The sequence below is a fragment of the Rattus norvegicus genome, chromosome 6, assembly GCF_036323735.1.
Source record: "Rattus norvegicus strain BN/NHsdMcwi chromosome 6, GRCr8, whole genome shotgun sequence".
Classification (NCBI taxonomy): Eukaryota; Metazoa; Chordata; class Mammalia; order Rodentia; family Muridae; genus Rattus; species Rattus norvegicus.
This window is the reverse complement of record NC_086024.1, coordinates 26322954-26344572: the sequence shown is the minus strand read 5'-3', so window position 1 is coordinate 26344572 and position 21619 is coordinate 26322954. Positions and strand designations below refer to the sequence as shown.

General features: G+C 42.1%; 1 protein-coding gene across 2 annotated transcripts in view; it reads left to right on the top strand.

Annotated features, from left to right (window-relative positions):
- Ttc27 (tetratricopeptide repeat domain 27) overlaps positions 1 to 21619 on the top strand; it is a 143350-nt gene that overhangs the window by 109473 nt on the left and 12258 nt on the right. For both annotated transcript variants that reach the window (XM_006239754.5, NM_001106706.1), the window contains exons 15-16: positions 6428 to 6480; positions 10404 to 10569. In XM_006239754.5, the coding sequence (XP_006239816.1) occupies positions 6428 to 6480; positions 10404 to 10569 (219 nt within the window). The remainder of the gene's footprint in view (positions 1 to 6427; positions 6481 to 10403; positions 10570 to 21619) is intronic.

The window sequence follows — 21619 nt, the reverse complement described above, 5'->3', positions numbered from 1 at the left end:
CTAGTTTGGTGGCTGTGTATGTGTGGGTCACATGTGGGGCAGGCTCTGAATGAGTGTTCCTCCAGCCTCTGTTCTAAACTTTGCCTCCCTACTCCCTGCCAAGGGTATTCTTGTTCCCCCTTTAAAGAAGGAGTGAAGCATTTTTAATGTACTTGCCAGCAGTGAGCAAGGATTCCAGTTTCTCAGCGTCTCTGCCATCACTTGCTACCTTCTCTTGGGTGGTATTTCATGGCTTCAGTGGCTTCTTCATGGATAATATGCTGGACATTTTTACATGTTTATTGGCTGATCTAATGTCTTCTTTTGGGAGTGTTTATTCACATCTTTTGCCCATGTAAACAGTTGTTAGCTATTGTTGAGTTGTAAGGATTCTTTGTGTATTCTAACTATAAGTCACCTTATGAAAGGTAGGTATTGCCCTCCATTTTTTGTGTTTTTACTTTGCCTGCATGTATGTATGTGCACTGCGTATGCGTCTGGTGCTTGCATGCAGAAGAGGTCAGAAGAAGGTATCAGGTCTCTGGCACTGGAGTTACACATGCTGTGAACCCATGTGGATTATGGAAATCAAACCTAAGCCTCTGCAAGAGCAATACATGTTCTTACCTGCTGAGCTATCCCTTCAGCCCCTTCTCTCTTTCTTCATAATGCCTTTTAAAGTAACAACAATTATAAATTTTATTTTATGTATATGGATGTTTTGCCGGCACATATATCTGTGCCTTTCATGAGTGCTTAGTGCCCATGGAGGCCAGCAGAGGCCATCAGATCCTCTGGAACTGGCATTAGAAACAGTGGTGAGCTGCCATATTGGTGTTAGATTGAACCTGGGTCCTCTGTAAGAGCATCAAGTGCTCTCAACTGCTGAGCCACCTCCCCGGCCCCTCTCTTACTTTGTTTTTAGGATCAACTTACTGCGTGAGCATCTCTGTGTGTGCATGTATGTGCGTGTGTGTGTGTGTGTGTGTGTGTGTGTGTGTGTGCATGCTTGAGTGTAAGTGCCACAACACCCGTGTGCAGGTCACGTGACAGCTTGTTGAAGCAAGTTCTCTGCTTCCGTCATGTGTATCCAGGGAACTGAGGCTGTCAGGCATGGCATCAGATGCCTTTACCTGCTGAGACAGCTTTCTGACCCTTATTTTATTATTTATTGATGTGTGTGTGTGTGTGTGTGTGTGTGTCTGTGTCTGTGTGCCTGTGTGTGTGTGTGTCTGTGTGCCTGTGTGTGTGTGCGTGTGTATGTATATGTGTGTATATGTGTGTGTGCGCATGTGTGTGTGCGTATGTATGTGTGTATGTATATGTGCGTGTGTATATGTGTGTATGTGTGTGCCTGTGTGCCTGTGTGTGTGTGTATGTATATGTGTGTGTATATGTGTGTGTGTGCATGTGTGTGTATGTATGTATGTGTGTATGTATATGTGCGTGTGTATATGTGTGTATGTGTGTGTGCATGTGTGTGTGTACCTGTGTGTGTGCATGTGTGTGTGTATGTGTGTGTACCTGTGTGTGTGTATGTATGTGTGTGTATGTATGTTTGTGTGTATGTATATGTGTGTGTGTATGTATGTGTGTGTGTGTGCATGTGTGTGTGTGTGTGTGTGTGTGTGTTATGTGTGGCGTGCGTGAAGAGATCAGAGGACAGCTCTCTGGAGCTGGTTCACTCCTATGAGTTCTGGGGATCCAGCTCAGGACCTCAGGCTTTAACCTACTGAGCCATCTTGCTGACCCAAAAACTTAACATTATTTTTTTTTTGTATTTGTTTGGTTCGAATTTTTGGAGACCAGGTCTTGTTATTGCCTGTGCCATTCTGGATCTCCCTATGCAGCTCAGGCTGGCCTTGAACTCATGGTTCACTGACATCTTACTCATCTGTTCTTTCTCTTTATTTCTTTCTTTTTTTTCTTTTTTCTTTTTTTTTTTTTTCCGGAGCTGGGGACCGAACCCAGGGCCTTGCACTTCCTAGGCAAGTGCTCTACCACTGAGCTAAATCCCCAACCCCTTTCTCTTTATTTCTGATCCATCGCCAAAGCTAAGATCTCATGACTGACCTCTGCCCCCTTTTCTTTCGTTATTGGAGCTTGAACTCAGGGTTTGGGGGGCTAGGCAACTGCTTGACCACTGAGCTATAATCTCAGTACTGTTTCTACCATTTCTTCTAAGAGTTCGTGTAGTTTCAGTGCTAGACTACTTAAGTTTTGTTTTTAACATAAGGAAGGGTTCAGTGTCATTCTTTTACATATAGATATCAGTTAGATTTCATCAGCTGTTGTCTCTGTGTGCTGAGCACCACTCACAGAAGCTTTGAGGGGAGGTTTAAGAATGGGGAGTGCACGACTTTAATCTTAGCACTCGAAGGCAGAGGCAGGCGGATTTCTGAGTATGAGGTCTGCCTGGTCTACAGGACACCCGGGGCTACACAGAGATACCCTGTCTTGAGAGAAACCAGAGAGAGAGAGAGAGAGAGAGAGAGAGAGAGAGAGAGAGAGAGAGAGAGAGAGAGAGAGAGAGAGACAGAGAGACACAGAGAGAGACAGAGAGAGACAGACAGAGAGAGACAGAGAGAGACAGAGACAGAGACAGAGACAGAGAGAGAATGAATATATGGTGAGTGTGAACACCCAGACTCTTTCACGGTTCCTTTGGCTGTTCAGGGCCCCTTAGTTTTCCATGTTGAATTTTAATGTCAACTTCTGATAAAAAAAAAGGTATCTGAGATATTACTAAGGGTGTCATTTAATCTTCACAGTAGCATTGTTACCATGAACGTGGAGAACCTAAATCTCTATGCTCGCTCTTCTTTTTTCTAAGATTAACTCCCAGCCAGATGTCTGCCTCCCTCCCTCCCTCCCCTCCCTCCCTCCCTCCATCTGTGTTTTTGTGTGTTGGGGGATATTGTGCATGGCAGGGCATGGCATGGCATGGCAGGGCATGGCATGGCAGGGCAGGGCAGGGCAGGGCAGGGCAGGGCAGGGCAGGGCAGGGCAGGGCAGGGCATGCATGTGGAGGTCAGAGGACAGCCTTCATGTGGGGTTGATTTTTCTCCTCCTGCCTCGTGGGTGGCAATGATGAACACAAGTTATTAGGCCTGGCAGTGAGCGCCGTGGTCTGCTGAAGCACCATGCCAGGCTCCTGCTTCCTCTCCCTCCTCTTCATTTCCCGCCTCTCTCCCCTCTTCCGTCCTACAACAAGGGATGCAGATAGTCTGTGACAGACGAATTAGCCACACAGGCCCTTGTGCATCTGACCATAATTCTTCTCTCATTCTGTAGAGCATTATTGTCAATAGGGCACAAAAAACTTACTTGCAAATTATGAACAAAAAAGAAAGATTATGGTGTTAGACTATGTTTCAGATGTTTGACGCCATCCAAAATGGACCCTGTTGTCAGCTTTCTAAGTCATCACATTTAGTCCTTTCAGTGTGCATATACCCGTCTATGGTTGGTTAGATCTCTCCCTCTCACTGTGTGTGTTGGGGAGCATCACATTTGAATGTGTATGTACCTGTGCATGAGTATCTGGAGGCCATAAATTGGCATCATTTGTTTCCTTGAGTCAAGGTCTTTCCCTGAGCCTGGCACAGCAGCTCTGGAGACCCCCTTGCTAATTCCCAGTGCAGGGTTAAAGGTACAGATCACCACACTATGCCCTCTCTGCACATGGGCTCTGGGCTTCCGAACCCAGGTTCTCTTGCATGTGCAATGAGGACTTTACTCAACCAGCCATCTTTGCAGGCCTTGCATTAGCTTTTATAAATGTTTGAAACACTAACCTAACTTTTCTGGGTCTAATGAGGATGAAGAAGATCATATTGATAAGAGGCGTTTGTTTAATGCACTTCTGCCTTTCAGAGTCCATCCTTCATCTCAGAAGCACAGTAAACTGTATGTGTGAAATAGGAACCAGATAGCACCTCCATCACCTTCTTCCTTGGCCTTTTAGCACAGTGTAACTTTAAGGCTGCACACAGTCAAGAGAACAGTCTGGACAGTTTTTAAACATAAGGTGTTGAAAACTCCATTGCCCCCAGCAGCTCCCTGATGCCCTCCCTCCTGTCATCCTGAACTCCTTCTGTGTCCCTTAGTAGCTGTGCTATAAAGTTTTTCTTTATATGTTATTTTGTATCTTCACATTAATAAAATTGTACATTAGGAATTTGTTCAGATAATACAGAATTTTTTAATGCCTTGTGGTGTCTACAGTGCATGCCTCATCCTGTTGAAGGGTCTTTGCATCATTTTTACAGTAGTATGCAGAACCATTCTGTTGTGGAGATTTTACCCAAGTCTTTATGTGGGCATAGTTTGTGAAAACCTGAATTGAGATCGCTTGATCCTGTTATAAGTATTGCTGGGTTTAAATCTTATTTTGTAATATATTAGCAGAACTTAGAAATTGTAGTATATTAGCAGAACTTAGAAAAATAATTGCTTTTTATATGTTAACTGTGTATTTTGGACACATTTCCCCTCTCGTGTATAGTATCTCTTTATTATATCTGCCTCTATGATTGTTTTTTTTAACCTTTTGAAAAAGGTACTTTTTTTTCTTTGTATCTGCCTTTCTTGGGGACTTTTAAATATTTTAGGTTTATGGACACTAATAAGTTTCATCAAATTGGAGAATCTTTGACCATTGTTTCTTCAGTGTACTGATGATGATGGTTGGACTTGGGCCTCATACCTACTGAGTGAGACTCTGAGTGAGTTGCCCTGGCCTCTCCCCTCTCTCTCTGCACTCTGATTGTAAGAATCTTACACTACTGAGCTGTCCGGCCTCTTTCCCGTCATACTTCCCTTTGCTCATCCTTCAGCGTAAGAGGTGCTCCTCCTGTAATTTCCCGCAGGCCATGCAGCGTCCCTTGAGCTAATTACAGATGTGGGGTTGAAGCATTTCCTTTCCCTTTGGTCCTTTCAGCAGCTGTCCTGCTCTCAGTCCTGCCCTGTCATTGTCTTCAAGACTTCTGAGTCTTTGAATATACTTTAATAAGCATTATCAAGTCTTTTTATGTGTATGTCAGCAGCTCTTGCATTTTTTCTTCTATTTTTATTAATCTTTCCTTTGGTTATGGATGGAATTTTCCTGCTTCTTGGCATCTTTACCAATTTATTTGGCCCTCCCTCTCTTCTTCCTTCAGTTCTATCTTCTCCTTTGAGACAGCATCTTCCCTACATAGGTCATTTGGGTAACCCAGGCTGACCTGAAACTTCCTGCCTCCAGCCTCTGCTTCCTCAGTGCTGGGATTTGCCTCCTGCTTGGCTACATTGGGTGTGGCTGTTAAGTCTCTGTATCTCCTCATTTTCCCTTGGGGAGACAGTTTTATTTTGACATTCAGTTAAGGTACTTGTGGATTATCTTGAGTTAAGCTTTGTTAGGATAGGTTCTGGGCTGTTGTTTCCTAATTATGACAGCCCTTCTGTTCGGAGGTAAGCTCTTTTAGATTGAGCTGAGTCATGGTTAGACAGTCAGAACTCTTACTCCTGCTTGGTCAGACCTTGAAACTCCTAGCACTGTGTGGCCTCCAGTATTTTCAGCACAAAGCATTTTTGACAGTCAATTTTTTTTTTTTTCAGATCTCAGAAAATTTTGCCATGTAGTAAAGCTCTTGGCCCAGCCTTGGATTGGGGGGTGGGGGTGGGGAGTATTTACTGAACTTTCTAGAACTTGCTCTTGTACCTCTCTCCCATGGTGCTTAGCTGCAGATTCCAGCTGCCTTCTCAGCCCTGCAGCCTTTCTTCATCCCAGTGGGCTTACTTGCTGTGATCATGTCTGCCTGTCTGTGTGTGAGCCCTGAGTGGTCTGTGGACAGAGGCCGTGCTGACTGCTGACACACCTTAGTGCTTTCTCCTCCAGGGTCACTCCTGGGCCACTGCTGTCTGACTCCCCAAACAGTTCTTATTTTGTCTACTTTGTAGAATTTTATGGTGAGAAGGCTAGCCAGTTACTAGCTTTGCCACATCTGGAAAGGGCAGTCAGTACCATTTAACTTTAAAATCCTATGTGCGGCAGTTAGGAACTATATTTTATTAAAACATAGAATAAAGTAAGATTCATAACATTCTTATTAGAATCAGTATTTATGTAAGTCTTGATTTTACTTGAATACATAAAATGGACATATTAGTTAAATTATATTGTGAATTTCCAACAATTTTGTATGTCAAAACTTCAAAATAAAAATTTAACTGAACTCTGAGTTAGTGCTGTGATGGCTATGCCATTGGTTTAGGTTTTAAAATTTTTTCTGTGAGGTATAAAAATAAAGTTTAATTTAGCTTTATGCCTTTTTCACTTTTACATACATTATTAAAAATTGCAATTTTTTTTCGGGGTACATAACAGACTAGGAAAGTGGGCTATATTTTGGTTTTAGCAAGTGTCTTACCTAAGAACATTCTCTAACTGGATTGTCTATTATTTTAGAATGCTGAGGCTTGGAACAATTTATCCACTTCCTATATTCGACTGAAACAAAAGTAAGTACACAAAACAAATGCGAAGAACTTGATTTTCTTCAACTGAATACGTAAATCTGTGTCTGACCCTCTTTTCTATCCTTGTACATAAGTTAGAGTAACTTAATGAACCTTTGAATCTAATTGTATAGTTATTTCTCGAAAACATTTAATGTATGATGAAGTGTACACTATAAATAATAAGATAAATCTCTTGAAATTGGTATTTGTTGCCCAAGTGTTTCACCCTGAATTTCTTTACATGATTAAACCCACACAGACCTGTAGTTGGTCAACTCAACAGGTAGTTTTCTCATTAACTGCTTGTCTTAGACATTTTTATAAAATGTGAATGTGACCCATTTTTTTCTGGAGATGTAGATTTAAGAAATAAAACAATCTGCAATATTATTGTAAAATTTGATTAGCAATATAAGCCATGTGTGGTGACATAAGACCAGAATGCAAAGGGAGTTGTGGTTGAGCAGGCGTCTGTCTGCAGAGAGAGCTGTGGTAAAGTAGGCGTCCATGTGTGTCGGGAACTGACTTAGCCCTGAAGATCTCAGAAGAGAAGACTTGTGATCCTGGTTCAAGGATGCTTGCCTCAGACTGAAGCTAGGTTGGAAGGACGTGTGGAAAGGGCAGAAGGATGCCTTTTGGGCAAAGGAAGTCATGTGGCCAAATGAAGTGATATAAGTGAGTAGATTATTTTAGGAGGTGACAGTAAAGTAATAGTCCAGCTGTGGAGTAGTGTGAGCTCTAATGAAAAGGAAGGAATGAAAAGTAGGTAACTGGAGTGGAATCAGAAAGGACAGGCGCCAGTGGCAGCCCAGTGGCTGTGGACTGGCTGTGAGAATGAAGGATGTGCAGAGAAAAGTGTTGCTGCTGCAGAGCTTTAGTGTAATGGGGGCGAGCTTTCCAGTTTTGTGTAGCCTTGTTCTCAGACTTGGTCACGAGATATTCCTGAAGATATAAAGGCCAGTTCACACTGAGATCATGGAATGCCTCCTCTGCTCTCGGATGTCAGTTCATTCTACCATTCTCTTAAACATCACATTGTTCTTGATTACAGTGGGCTGTGTTCATGCTTACTGGATACCTGCTGCTCTAGGGCAACGGGGCTTGGTTATAGTGGGATCTGGTCAGTTTTCTGTAAGATAATCCTGTATGTAGTGTAGTGAGACTCTTTTTTTTTTTTTAAGATTCATTTGTTTTTATTCTATGTGTATGAGTCTTCGCTTGTATGTATACGTATCATGTTCATGCCTGGTGCCCACAAAGGCCAGAAGAGGGCATTGGAAGCCCCTGGAACTGGACTTACAGATGGTCATGAATGCCACAGGAATGCTGATAAGAGAACCTAGGTCTTCTTCTAGAGTAGCCTGAATTGTCTGCTTTCATTTGTTTACTGTGACTCTAGACATAAGTAATGTTTGATTTGGGAAATTATTTCAGAGAAAATTACTGTTCTCCTCAAAACAATATTTATATCCCCAAATGGTCTCATCTGTTCTGTTGTGATCACTACTGTGTCCTTTACTCCTTTCCATCTGCTCGCCCCAGATATCAGGACCCTTGGAAATATTTCCCACATGTATAACTGTCATAGTCTAACTTCTCAGTCATGCAGTGTGCTGGATCAGGGACTCCAAGGGATGAAACTTCTTATGAAAAAGCTATTCCTACCAAAAGAGAAATGCAAACAATTCAGTGCATGTGTGTGCACATGTGTGTAGAGGATGGATGACAACTCTGGGTGTCATGTTCAGAAACAGCCATCCACCCACTTTGAAACAGGGTTTCTCATTGGCCCAGAGCTCACAAATCAGGCCAAACCGACTGGCCAACGAATCCCAGGGATCCTCTGAGCCCCACTTCCTCCAGTTGAGATTATAAGTAGACATCACCATACCCATTATTTTTATGTGGGTCTGGGGATCAAACACAGATTCTTATGCTTGCAAGAAGATGCTTTGTAGACAAAGCCAGCTCCCTACTTCCCCCTCATTAAAAGTATTGAACTGGGGAACCTGTGATTGGAGGCATACAGATATCCTGCATCATTGATCATTGCCAGTTGAATTGTTCTTCAAGAAGATGACTTGATGCTCACTACTTTGTAAGCAGGAGAGCAGAGGAGTCTCAATACCTGCTGTTACAAGGGAAACAGTGGTACAAGATGGCGAAAGGAGACAGTCTGTAGCAACAGTCCATCTGAATTTTGAAAACTACTTTTTTTCATTTTTGAGATTTCTTTTTATTTTTACAAGGAAGGATCCTTTAGTAGTTCTTTAAATTAGGATCAGTCAATACTACCTTAGTCTTTGTACATTTAAATGTGTTTGATTTTACATTTCTTTTTGAGTGGCAAGTTTATCAGGTTACAAAAGTTTAGGCTAACTTAATTTCACTCGGTGTGTTAGCAGAATTACGTGTTTTATTGCTTTCTATCGTCTCGCTGGTGAAATACCTACTGTTTCCCAGTTGTTATTCCTCTCTAAATATTAGGATATCTTCATGTTTTATAATTTTACTTTATATATCTGTATTGCTTAGAATCTTCTGTATACTTTTTTGACCAAAGCATTAGGATCTTTGTTTGGTTCTGAAAAATGTTCAGCCACCATCTTTGATACATAGCATACTGGCACTTACTTGCATTCCTATATTCTGGAATTTCTATCGGATTTATATTTAAGTCTTATTCCTTCCTCTGTTTCCTTTCTCTTTTTATTTATTTTTTTTTTAAATTTGGATTTTGGCAAACTCAGCATTCTTTTCCAATTCACCAGTGTTCTCTTGAGTTACATATAATGTGGTATTAGACACATGCTGAGTGCTGTTTCTTCTGTTCTTTTCCAGGGTATACCCTTGCCTTGTCCCTGGGCATATTTTGAAACAAATATGTTCAAGGCTTAATAGATTTCTCCTCCTCCTCCTCTTCTTCCTCTTCCTCCTCCTCTTCCTCCCCTGCTTCTTAAAAAAAAAATACAAAGAATAAAGTTTCGTTATGGAACTTTTCAAACCAAATTAGTTTTTGTTGTTCCTCCCTCCACTCCTCCCTTCCCTCTCTGTCTGTCCATATCACCTTCATGCTTGTATGTCATGTATGTCCTTTTGCACACATCCCCCACTCTACCTACCTAACACCTCTTGTTCCCCTCTGATGGGCTCCTGGTTTTGATAGATTACTTAATAGTAGCTCAGGGTCAGTGGTTAAGGATGTGCTGGCTGCTCTTCCAGAGGACCTGGATTCAATTTCTGGTGCTCACAAGCAGCCCACAGCCATCTGCAACTCCAGCTTCAGGAGATCTGATCCCTTCTTCTGGCCTCCACACCCTTCAGATGTCTTCATGGAGCACAGACATACAGATAGGCAGAACCGCCCATACACATAACAAAAAAATTATTTTAAAAATTGGCCTTAAATTTAATAATTTTATGTCCTGTTGGGTGATTTTTTTCACTGTCCTATCTCCTGTTGGGTGATTTTGTTCACTGTCCTATCTTTGTATAGACCCTCCCCTCGCCCCCAAAGTTGTAGAATTTGTTTGGTAGATTTATTTAGAGTGTGAGGAGATTTTTATTCTGACCTCACGTTCACCCTGACCACTGGCCTGCTTCCTACTATTTGTGTCGACGGATTGCAGCCTTACTGGGTGGTTTACTCTAGGTTGGAGTCTGGACTTGAATTTATCGTTTCTTGGGGCAATGTTGAGGTTGTGAGTAGTAAATAAGTCAGGGAGGACATATTCCCAGAGAGTGCGATGTGTGCCTCAGATCCTTACTGGACTGTATTGGTGATTTTGTGTATTTAGACATCTGAGTCCCAAGTGATATAGTAACACAAGATATCCACATTCATGTTCTTATGTACTTAGCCATGATTTATCCTAACTGAAAAGACTTGGCTGTTCATTTCTTTGAAATTTGACCTTCCACAGAGTCAAAGCTTTTAGAACGTTACAAGAAGCTCTCAAGTGTAACTATGAACACTGGCAAATCTGGGAAAACTACATCCTCACCAGCACTGACGTCGGGGAGTTTGGGGAGGCCATCAAAGCTTACCACCGGCTCCTGGACCTGCGAGACAAATACAAAGATGTTCAGGTAGGAGTCACACTTGGTTGTTTTAGTTTGGGTTCTGGACTGAACCTCTATGGTGTATGTTGTTTTCTTTCCTATGAAGCACATGAAGTATATATAAACAGCATTTTAGTTCTTTAGTTAGTCTTTCCAGTTACACATCTGGCGTTTTGATGTTGAGTGTCCTGATGCCATCACACACAGTATTGCTGCCGCTCAGCTGTGCCGATCTGACGTACCGTTTACATGCATACTGTCCGTGTGCAGACATGAAATAGAAAGGGCTTTGCATTACTCACTACTTTGGGATATCCCTGCCCTCTGGTTTGTAGTAGTGGGAGTAGATTCTGTATGAATTCATGCAGTGTTTGCTGCGTGCTTTCCGAGGGTTGTTTATAACACTTAAAGAGATGGTCAGGCTGGAGGGACGGCTCAGCGGTTAGAGCGCCGGCTGCTCTTCCAGAGTCCTGAGTTCAATTCCCAGCACCACATGGTGGCTCACAACCATCTGTAATGGGATCTGATGCCCTCTTCTGGTGTGTCTGAAGACAGCTACAGTGAACTTACATACATGAAATAAATAAATAAATCTTAAAAAAAAAAAAGAGATGGTCATTTTGGTTAGATGAAGTTATTATTAAAGAGAGTATTGGAGATTGCATCGCCATGTTTGCTGTCTAATAGAATTGAATAAACAAGACCTTTGGGGCTGAATTATAATAGAAGATGGTGTACAAAAGAGAAAATTCTCAAGGGTTTATGGCTTATGAAGTGAGAAGTCTGGAAAACTACTTAACTCTTCAGGTCTTGTAACAGTTAACATATGCTATTTAAAATGATTGATTAGAAATTATAAAGACAATATAGAACACACACAAATGCCACATCAACATATGATAATGCCTTGCAGATCTCATGAGGTACATACCTCAGTTCCAAACAGAGCTTATCACAGTCCTGTGTTAATGCCCTGTTTGGCTCATATATGTGTCTTGAAAGCACAGCTGTGTCACTGGCCAAGTTAACTTTAAGTCTTGGGTTTACTGGGAAAATGGATAACTTCAAGTTAAACTACCCACATGGTGGAAGAGAGGTCTGAACTTTCTGTTGGTTCTCCTTCTCTTTCTCTTCCTCCACCATCTTTTCTTTGTAAATGTCCATTGTAGAAAGAAGGGATTGCATTTTAGATATAGTAGTTGCTTTAAATGCAAGGCTGTGTGAAGTCAGTCTGACCCCATTTTTCTGCCGTCGTTTGTTTCTCTTCTGTCATTCATCCACGTTCTTTCTGGTGTGAGTGGGATTGCTCTTCTAGTCTGTCTGTCCCCTCAACCCTCAGTGATCCATCTATCCACGAAGGACTGTTAACATTGGCTCTATGGCTTGATTTTGAGGATCCAGGAAAAGCCCTGATCATCCATTCATGCTTGACACTGAGTGGTTAGTTCTATAAAGAGAATCTAGCCCAGTCTAGAGCTTTCTCTTGTAATAGAGTAGGAGCTGGACTTGTGTGGCGGGTGGTATGTAAGCACAAAAGGTGGGAACCTTTTCTGTGTTCTCTGCCACTCACCCTTCCCTGCTTTCTAAGGAGCATGGTGGGCAGGTTAGATGGAATGTGGTAAAGTAATGACTGAAAGCTGGCTGTGTTAGATACTATTTTGGTCCTTTGCATGTATTAGCTCATTTAATAATTCTCACCACAGCTGTGTGGCATACATTTGTGCTATTGTAGGATATATGTGACACTGGAATGTATGTGTATATATGTCTCCACTCCCTGTCACTTAATTTGAAAGGAACTGATGGTTTAGATAAAATAGCCTTCTAAAGGTTATTTTGAAAAGGCATGTCTTTTGTGTTATAAGAGTTATGGAGTCACTGTGGTAATGCTGGTCTCCATTGACTGTGCTCTACTAATTATGCTAATTAACTAATTAAACAGAGATAAGGATTGCAGAAAAAGGCAAGAAAATACAGAACTGGTGTTCAGAAAGAAGCAGGTTCTGTCTGGATGGCTCCTGTCTCTTGCCAGTGTAGTATCTGAGTAGGATTGGCGGGCTTGTATTTCTTTCTAACCTGTCACAGGGCTGGGGCCTCCTCCCTCTCCCACAGGAAGAAACAACTTGTTATTGGTGTGTGTGAGTGTTGGTGTGCCGTGGTTGTGAGTGTGTGGGTGAGAGGAAACGGGAGTCACAGTGTCAGGTTTTAACAAAAGCACTCTTGAGAGTAGTTATTGGATTCTAAAGATAAAACTCCTGAGTTGTTTACTTGGCATGTTCTATATCAAATCAAAATCCCTGAAATTATAAAAACATTTACTTAGACATACTTCCGGAACCTTTCTCAAGCAGCAGTAAAAGGACTCAAGAAGCATATTTAGGGGCATCTTTAAGCATGTTTCAGAAAAAGAACAAAAATCCTAACCATAACCATTCGTGTTTCCCAGCACAAACTGATGTGCTTTAACTCATCCTGTGGTGCTGAGGACTGAACCCGGGACAGGAACTCAGCCACTCAGCCACATCTCAGCTTTTATCTCCAGTGGGGTTTTCAAGCACGTTTTAGTGGTCATATTAATAACTTTTCACTGCTCTAGTCATAGAGGTTTCTTTCTTTTCATGGGGGTTAGGGTGGGAGTCTACATAGCTCTGGCTGTCCTGTAACTCACTATGTAGACCAGGCTAGCCTTGAACCAGCCTCCTGAGTGTTGGGCAGCTGAATTGTGTTGGTTTCTGTTTACAATTTTCTAATCCTATGTGTGTCTTAGCTCATTGTCTTATGTGAGCTTCTTTGAAAGTTTAGTTTGCTGTCTAAATAAAATTATTATACTTTATTTACACTCATGGCCAGTTAACGTTTTAAATTCTTTTTTCTCATTATTCCTTTCTTCCTTTGTGTAAAACAAACTTTCTCTCATACAGTGACTTTTTCCTAAGTATGAATATTTTAAAATTTATTTTTATTGTATGGTATTTTGCTTGCATGTATGTCTGGGTACACGTATGCAGTCCCATGTAGGCTAGAAGATGGCATTGGATCCCCTGGAACTGGAGTTTCAGAGAGCAGTTAGTCTCCATGTGGCTTCTGGGAATTGAGCTTGGGTCCTCTGGAAGAGCAACCAGTGCGCTTAATCACTAAGCCCTCTCTCCAATCCATAAGCATGAATATTTTAATACCTTTAAATTAGTTTCACCCCAAGTTGAATGATTTTTAGAGTAGCCAAGGGTAGCCTTTGGGTTTTTAAGATAGCCCTCCTGCAGTCCCACTAAGTGCGCTGGAGACAAAGCTGTTCTGTGAAATGTGCATGAAGCATGTTGAGAACTGCCATGCTCTGCAGGTGTCACAGGTGAGATATGTTGGCTTGATATGCACATTTGGACCACTGGAGAGACAGTCGTTTCTGATAAGCTGTACTTTAGGACACTTGGAGAGTGTCATTTCTAGATAGCCAGCAACTGCTTAGTCCAGGCTGCCCTCATGAGCACCTTAGAGAGTCTCAGACATTCAGCTGCAGAAATAATGTGAGACGACCCTGTCTCTTTTTGCATCTTGGGGAAGCCCTGTGAAGGAATGGCACTCTGTAGAATATCATGCCACTCTCATGCTCTGGTGAGTTTCTGCAGCCGTGGCAGGGTCACTTTGCAGTGCCTGAGTTATCTCGGGCACAGAGTCCTTGTGAGTAGCAGTGGCTGTGTAGCCCAGGACACACTGCCAGCATGCACGGCAGCAGCCAGTGTCTGTTCCTCCCTGTGTCCTCTTGGTAGCCTTGTAGATATGGCTTATAGTGACTTAATTTTTTCACATAGTGAGTATATAAAGTGTATACATTTATATTTATTTTAATATAGACAATGATATAAACTAGAGAGAGATTATCTTGTTTTTTTTTTTTTTTTTGTTCTTTTTTTTCGGAGCTGGGGACCGAACCCAGGGCCTTGTGCTTCCTAGGTAAGCACTCTACCACTGAGCTAAATCCCCAGCCCCGTTTTTTTTTTTTTTTTTTTTTTTTTTTCTCCTGGTTTTTGTAAATGGAATAAGTGGATGGGTGTATTAGCTGTATGAATTGTTGTTTTCTTCATTCTTAATTTTGAGTGAAGTATAGATTGGTAAAACCTGGGAACAGCATTCTGTAATGACACTACTTTTCTAACCTCTGTACTTTATATCATCTGTGTTGACATACATACTCTTACTTAGTGGTCATTGAGCCTGATTTTGTGCTCACAACTAGTCTTCATTCAGTTTCCAGGTTTCTGTTGTAGTGAAGTGAGCAGCACAAATCCTTGTGCAGATGCTGCTGCCCTCGGGCACGTTCTGTGGTCTGCATTTCTTCCTGGTCTCTTGTTTTTAGTCTTAGTCTGGTAAGATGACAATGGCTTGGAAGAGGAACTTGAGTTTTATATAGTAACATCTTATTTGTTTGGGGGAGGAACACATATTGAGTGCTCTTGCCACTTAACACAGATTATCTTCACAGAGCACGCAGTCCTAGGAGTGGACACTGAAGATTGTCCAAGGTGCAGGCTATTGCAGTGAGGGCCAGAAAATGGATATCGTTAGTGGGAATTGAAGGATAGAGTCACGTGGACATGTGCCTTGGTGTCTGAGGGAAGACTTATGTGAAGTATGTTTCCTCATTAGATTGAGATGCATGTGAATTGTTTCTAATAAAGTTTTCTTAGTTGAGGTATAAGTTACTTGTAATAAAACATGGAGACTTTTTAGCATCATACATCGACTGTCATATATTCTATATAACCCGACTGCCTTTTTTTTTTTTCTTTTTTTTGTAAATGAGGACCGAACCCAGGGCCTTGCGCTTGCTAGGCAAGCGCTGTACCTCTGAGCTAAATCCCCAACCCCCCGACTGCCATTTTTGTCACTGCAAAGTCCTCTTATGTCTCATTTTAGTCAGCTGAGCTACCATGCTTTCCCCAACTAAGAAACAACCTTGAGATTTCTGTCACCACAGTTCATGTCACCTTTCTCGAGTATCCCATAGCTATCCTGTAGCTGCGTGTCAATGGTATTCTTTGTGTAGATTTCTATTTGATATTTTCTTTGGAATCATGAAAAGGTACTATTGATGGGCAGCAGGGCAGGTTGCCAACCAAATTAAAGTCTGAGAATAAATGATGATTGAGTATTATCTGAGAGAAAGAGAGAGGAAACAGATCCACTTTGTATAAATTACAGCTTTGGAAAATAGATGCTATCTCTGTTTTACTGGAGGAGCCTGAAGCTCAGCAGGGCGAGCTAATAAAGTTGATGCGTTTTAGCTGACAGGCAGTAGAGGGCAGGAAGCTGGGGCTGGAGATCTGGGGTGTGTGTGTGTGCGTGTGTGTGTGTGTGTGTGTGTGTGTGTGTGTGTCTGTGTCTGTGTGTGCGCGTGCGTGTGTGTGTGTATGCATGCATATGCATGTGCGCGTGTGTTTGTGTGTGTATGCATGTGTGTATGCATGTGTGTGTATGCATGCATGTGTGTATGTGTATGCATGTGTGTGCATGGGCGTGTGTGCGTGCATGAGTGCATGTGTGTGTGTGTATGTGAATGTGTGTGTGTATGCATGTGTGTGTGTGCACGTGTGTGTCCACATAGATGTATGCACACACGTGCCTGTGGAGGCCAAGGGTCCTGTGTTAGTTGTCTCCTTCAGTGGTTTATCACCTTATTTTCTGAGAGGTCTCTCACTGAACTGGAACCCGTGTACTTGGCAAGCATAGACAGCCAGTGAGCCCCAGCCATCCTCCTGTCTCTGCCTCCCTGGTGCTAGGATTATAGGCCCACACCAGCACTCCTGGTACGAGGGTGCTGCAGATCAAACTGAGGGCTTCATGCTTTCAAGCAAGCGAATCATTGACTGAGCCGTCTTCCTAGCACTGCTCCATCCCAACTTGTTAGAGTTTTGCTGTTATTGAGAAGGAATACAAAGCAGTTTCTGTCTTTTCTTCCTAAGGAGGCTTTGGAAGCCAAGAGTTAGGTTATCAGTACAGGAAAAAGCATCTTACTTGGAGATCTCCAAGTAGAGCAGAGTTGGGCAAACAGTGGGGTGGGAAATTCCTTCATCTCTGGCCTGAAGCCCTCCTGGAAGTTTTTGTAACAGGACCCAAGGTAGTCCTATTCCTTCCTGCTCTGAAGACCTCCAGCATTCAGAGGGCTGAACTCTGTGCAGCGGGCCAAGACTGTGATGAGATTTGGCTGAGGACTTCAAGGTTAGTGTGTTAGAGGAGGAGATGGAAATGCTCTTTTGCCAAGACTGGCCAGCATTTGTTTATGTTAGAATTGCTTCTCTGTTATGTGTGAGGCCTTATCTCTTCCAGGATCAGTGTGGTTCCCACAGTCATGCACTTAGTACGTTCCTCAAGCGTGGTCTGGGATAGAGGTGTGACATAAACATCGAGGATTAAACTGAAAACCAGCCCTTCTGCCAGCCAAGAAGCCTACATCTGCAAAACTGAGCAGCTGGGAATGGGGTGCGGCCCTGTATTCCAAGTACTGAGGAGGCTGAGGCAGACGGATCACAGTGTGAGGCCAGCCCAAGCCATTTAACACAACCTAACAAAATGCACACAGATGAGGGGCAAATTATGACATTCTCAGGATTTAAACTCCAGGGATTTGTCACCACAAGCCTACCCTGCGGGAGGTTCTGACAGGAGTGTTGAGTGTTTGGATGAAATCAAAATGTACTGAATACAGTACATCTGTACAGTACAGTACAGATGGCTCAGCCTGGATATAGGCTACATGCCACACTAGGCACTGTGCATAAGCATTGTTCTAGTAAGTTTGTAGCACTACTCTTTGTTTTCCACATGGTTTATCTACAGTTGGTTTGTCTGTACAGTTTGTAATTAGTGTGTTTGAAGAATTTGGTCTGCATGTCAGGCACACGGTATGTAAAGACAGCCTGTTGACAGAAACATTAGGAAGAGGCACACGTGCAGTTACGGCAGCAAATGTCAGATGCCCGAGGTACTGTGTAAACCTGAACTGTGCCTTCCGTGTTTTCCTCCAGTGCACTTTCTAGATGAGCTTAAGTCTCAAATTAGTCTCAACAGATTTGAAAGGAATATTTTATAAGTATCTTCTCTGAACACCACAGGGTGAAATTAGAAATAGAAGCAAAACAAAACAAACAAACAACAACAACCAAAAAAAACCACCCAAAAGTAAATCCCAGATTTACAGAACTGTGAAAAGTCAAGAACATGCTCTTAAATACTCGGCTGTGGTGGTTTGAATGAGAATGGCCTTTTAGGTTTGACTGCTTGACACCAGGGAATGCCAGCCCTCGGAAGGATTAGGAGGTGTGGCTTTGTTGAAGGATGAACATTTCAAGCTCATGCCAGACCCAGTATCTATCTCTTTCTCTCCCTGGTGTCTATGGGTCTGGATGTAGAACTCTCGGCTACTACTTCAGCACCATGCCTGCCTGAGTGCTGCCATGTTCCCCACCATGAGAACTGAGTAAACCTCTGAAAGCTGTCAGCGGGCTCCAGTTAATTGCTTTTTTTTATAAGAGTTGCCGTGGTCATGGTGTCTCTTCATAGCCATAGAACACTTTGTAAGATTAAGGAAAAAATCAGAAAGTATTCAAAGACAAAATGGAAACACATTAGGTCTTAGGAGATACTTAGAAGCCCTGATAAGTTGGACATTTATGGCTACCTGGATATTCATTTTAAAACAGAGGAAAGATTTCAGGTCAGCACCTGATTGTTTTGTTTGCTCTTTGGAGACAGAGTCTCTCCATGTATCCTTGACTGTTCTGGAACTTACTATTTAGAATAGTCTAGCCTAAGGTCACAGAAGTCCACCAGCCTCTGCTTCCCCAGTCATGTGCCTTATCAGCTGTCTTATACCTTAAGAAATTACTCGATAAAGAAAAGCAAACAAAACCAAGGCTAGCAGAACCAGGGAAACAATGACTTTTAGAAAAGGTGAGTGAGACAGAGAGTGGAAACGGTAGTTTATTTTAATAACAGCAGTGTCAAAGATTTAGGTGGAGAAACTAAGGCAGGGAAATGGGAGCACTGTTAGCAATCGTAGAAGTAACCCAGCTGTGAGAGAGCACTGGGGCCAGTGTTTGCCAGCAGGTAAGTTAACCTAAACGAATGACTATGAAGACAGGTCACAAAAGAGAAAAGATGTGACTACATCCGTAACTAGTATGCACAGAATCAACAATATCAGATGTCATCTCTCACTGGAACCTAGAACCTAGTGCCTTCAAACCTCTAAACATCTAAACAAACTGAGCTTTTATAAGGGCAGCATAATCTTGATATCAAAGCTAGACATAGGAAAGAAAAATGTAGACCTAAATGTCTTCTGAACAGTTCTGTAAAAAATACTTAATAAAATATTGCCAAGCCAATTTCATATCATATTATAGTGGTAGAGAACACTACCAAGTGAGACTTAATCCTGAAATGTAAGCATCACTTAGCATATGTAAATTGATGTAATACATTAATAGAACAAGCATCAAATACGTGCAGAATCATCCAACTGCTACAGAAAAGGTTTTTCAATGAAATTCAAGGCCGTTTCTTAGTAAAAGTGTCCAACAAATGAGAACCAGAAGGAAACCGCACCAGTTCAGCAAAGGCACATGAGGGAAAGCCACAGTGATCGGTGTTCTTAGTGGTGAGGTCTAGACACTGCTTCCTAAGATCAGATGCCCACTGCCACTTTCTCATAATAGCCAGGGTTGTTTTCAGCATAATTAGACAAGAAAAGCAAACAAATGAATCCATAGAAAGGGACAAAGTCAAAGTATATATTCACCAATTACAAGATCTTGCTTACAGAATTACATAAAGATTACATAAAAGCCATTAGAACTAACTAAATTAAGGAAAGTAACAATACAAAGTTAACCATGCCTTAAATATACAGTATCCTATTTTCCTGATTTTTTTTTTTTTAATGTCAACTCCATAGGACCAACAGCCATTGGAAAGAAGAAACATGCAGTCCTAGCTTTCCTTGGAGCTAGCTATGTAGATCAGACTGGCCTCAAACTCACAGAGATGAATGAAACGTAACACTTAGGCTTTTTCTTTTGTGCTTTCCTATCTTTGCCTCCCCCCACTGCCTCCCCAGTTCTTCCTCCTCTGCTTACTTGTCACATGAGTGCATTGCATTGCTTAGGAGAGTGTCCTTTCTACTTTTGTATTGTAGTAAAAACTCGCGTTTGCCATCTCAAGTGTTCTTAGGTGTAGAGTGGTATGAGGTGCCTCAGTCAATTTGATCAATCTCCACCACCTTGGGAACCCCTTCATCATCATATGAAAGTGGAGTTCCAGTCTGTGAAATAGCCCCTTCTCAGCTCAGCTGTCCTCTCTGTGCTGCTAGCTCTGGCTCTCAGGACCTGTCCTCTTTCTCACAGTGTGCTCAAGACTCACTGAGGTTGGGTAGTGTTGTCATCGTCTCCTATCTTATTTTTTAAAGATTTATTTATTTATTATATATGATGAGTACATTGTAGCTGTCTTCAGTCACACCAGAAGAGGGCATTGGATTCCATTACAGATAGATGTGAGCCACCATGCGGTTGCTGGGATTTGAACTCAGGACCCCTGGAAGAGCAGTCAGTGCTCTTAACCACTGAGCCATCTCTCCAGCCCCCATTTCCAGTCTTAGGGCTGGACGATTCCATCACACAACATTCTGCATTTCTGTTCACACAACATTCTGCATTTCTGTTCATCCCACGTGTGCACCGTGTTTTTTCTCTTCAAGGCTGACTCAGTGGTCAGGGAAACAAGATGGTGGCACAGTGGTCAACCTTGTTTCTCCTGGGAGCACTCTGGATAGGGCACTTGATCTCTGTCAAGAGCCTCAGCACCTTGTGCTGGAGGGCGGGTACCGGGGTCTCAGAACTGCCTACTTGGCTTTTGAGCTTCATAGCTACATGGCTTTAGCCATGGGACGGCAGGAACGCCCTTCTTCACTTTAATGACAACTTGGAAAAAAATTGAATGTGATATGATTGATTTAGATAATTTTATTTCTCTGTCCCATATTTATCACAATAAGCAACATTATTGTCGTTTTAATTTTTAAAGCATCCAGGCTTCAAATTTTTATTTACATTGCTTAACGATGCACCAAATGAACTCCAAACGGACTAAGTGTATGCCAAACACTGTGTCTTCTAGAAAATTAGGAATAGAAGAGAGTGCTGACTAAAGTTCTTGAACCCTGAGGCAGTAAAGGAAAACCAGAAGGAATCTTTATGACCGTATTAAAAAAACATGTGACAAATATTTGTTACAAATAAGAAAGGCAAAAAGCTAAAAATGTCTTTATGATATAAAGAGTTAACATCTGTTATAAGAATGAAGGGAACGGAAAGTGGAATTCACAAACAGGTTCCAGTAAACATGAAAATTTAGTACAGGAGAATGACACATTTTAAAATCTGTAGGATAAGAATAGAACATTCTATATGTTCAAAGTAGTTGGCCAGACATTAAGCCTGAAAACTTAAGTTCTGCCTCACTCTATAAGCCAGGATAAGTTCTGATGGGTAAAATGTTTAAATTGGAATTCGAAGGAGAATAATGATGTTGTGTGTGAGTGTGGACTTGGGGGTTAGGCAGCCTGAGTGTGGCTCCTGTCTGTCCGTAAGTCTCTGGCTTCATGACCTTGGGCAGGCTTAATTAACCATTCATGCCTCAGCTTCCTACTCTATAGATGACAAAGCCTCTTCCTGTCATGAGGGTTAAATGAATTGATACATGCAGTGGGTGTGGCCTGGTGCACACAAGTGCATCTAAGGGTGGTTGTTTTCGTGGTCGTCATCAGAGAGGTAAAACTGTAAAAGCATTACAGGAAAATGTGATGGATACTTTTATGAGTTTGGGGGTGGACGAAATACAATCATGAGATCATGACAGATTAATAGATTCGCTCTTTGCACCTTCACACAGGGAAGTACTTCTGAACAATGAGTGAAGTATGGGGTCACCAGCCATATGGGAGGACAGCTGGGGAGGCTGACATTGTTTCCTTGCCTCCTGCACTAACGCCAGGCCTGCCCAGTGCCTGGGAAGAGCTTATTTG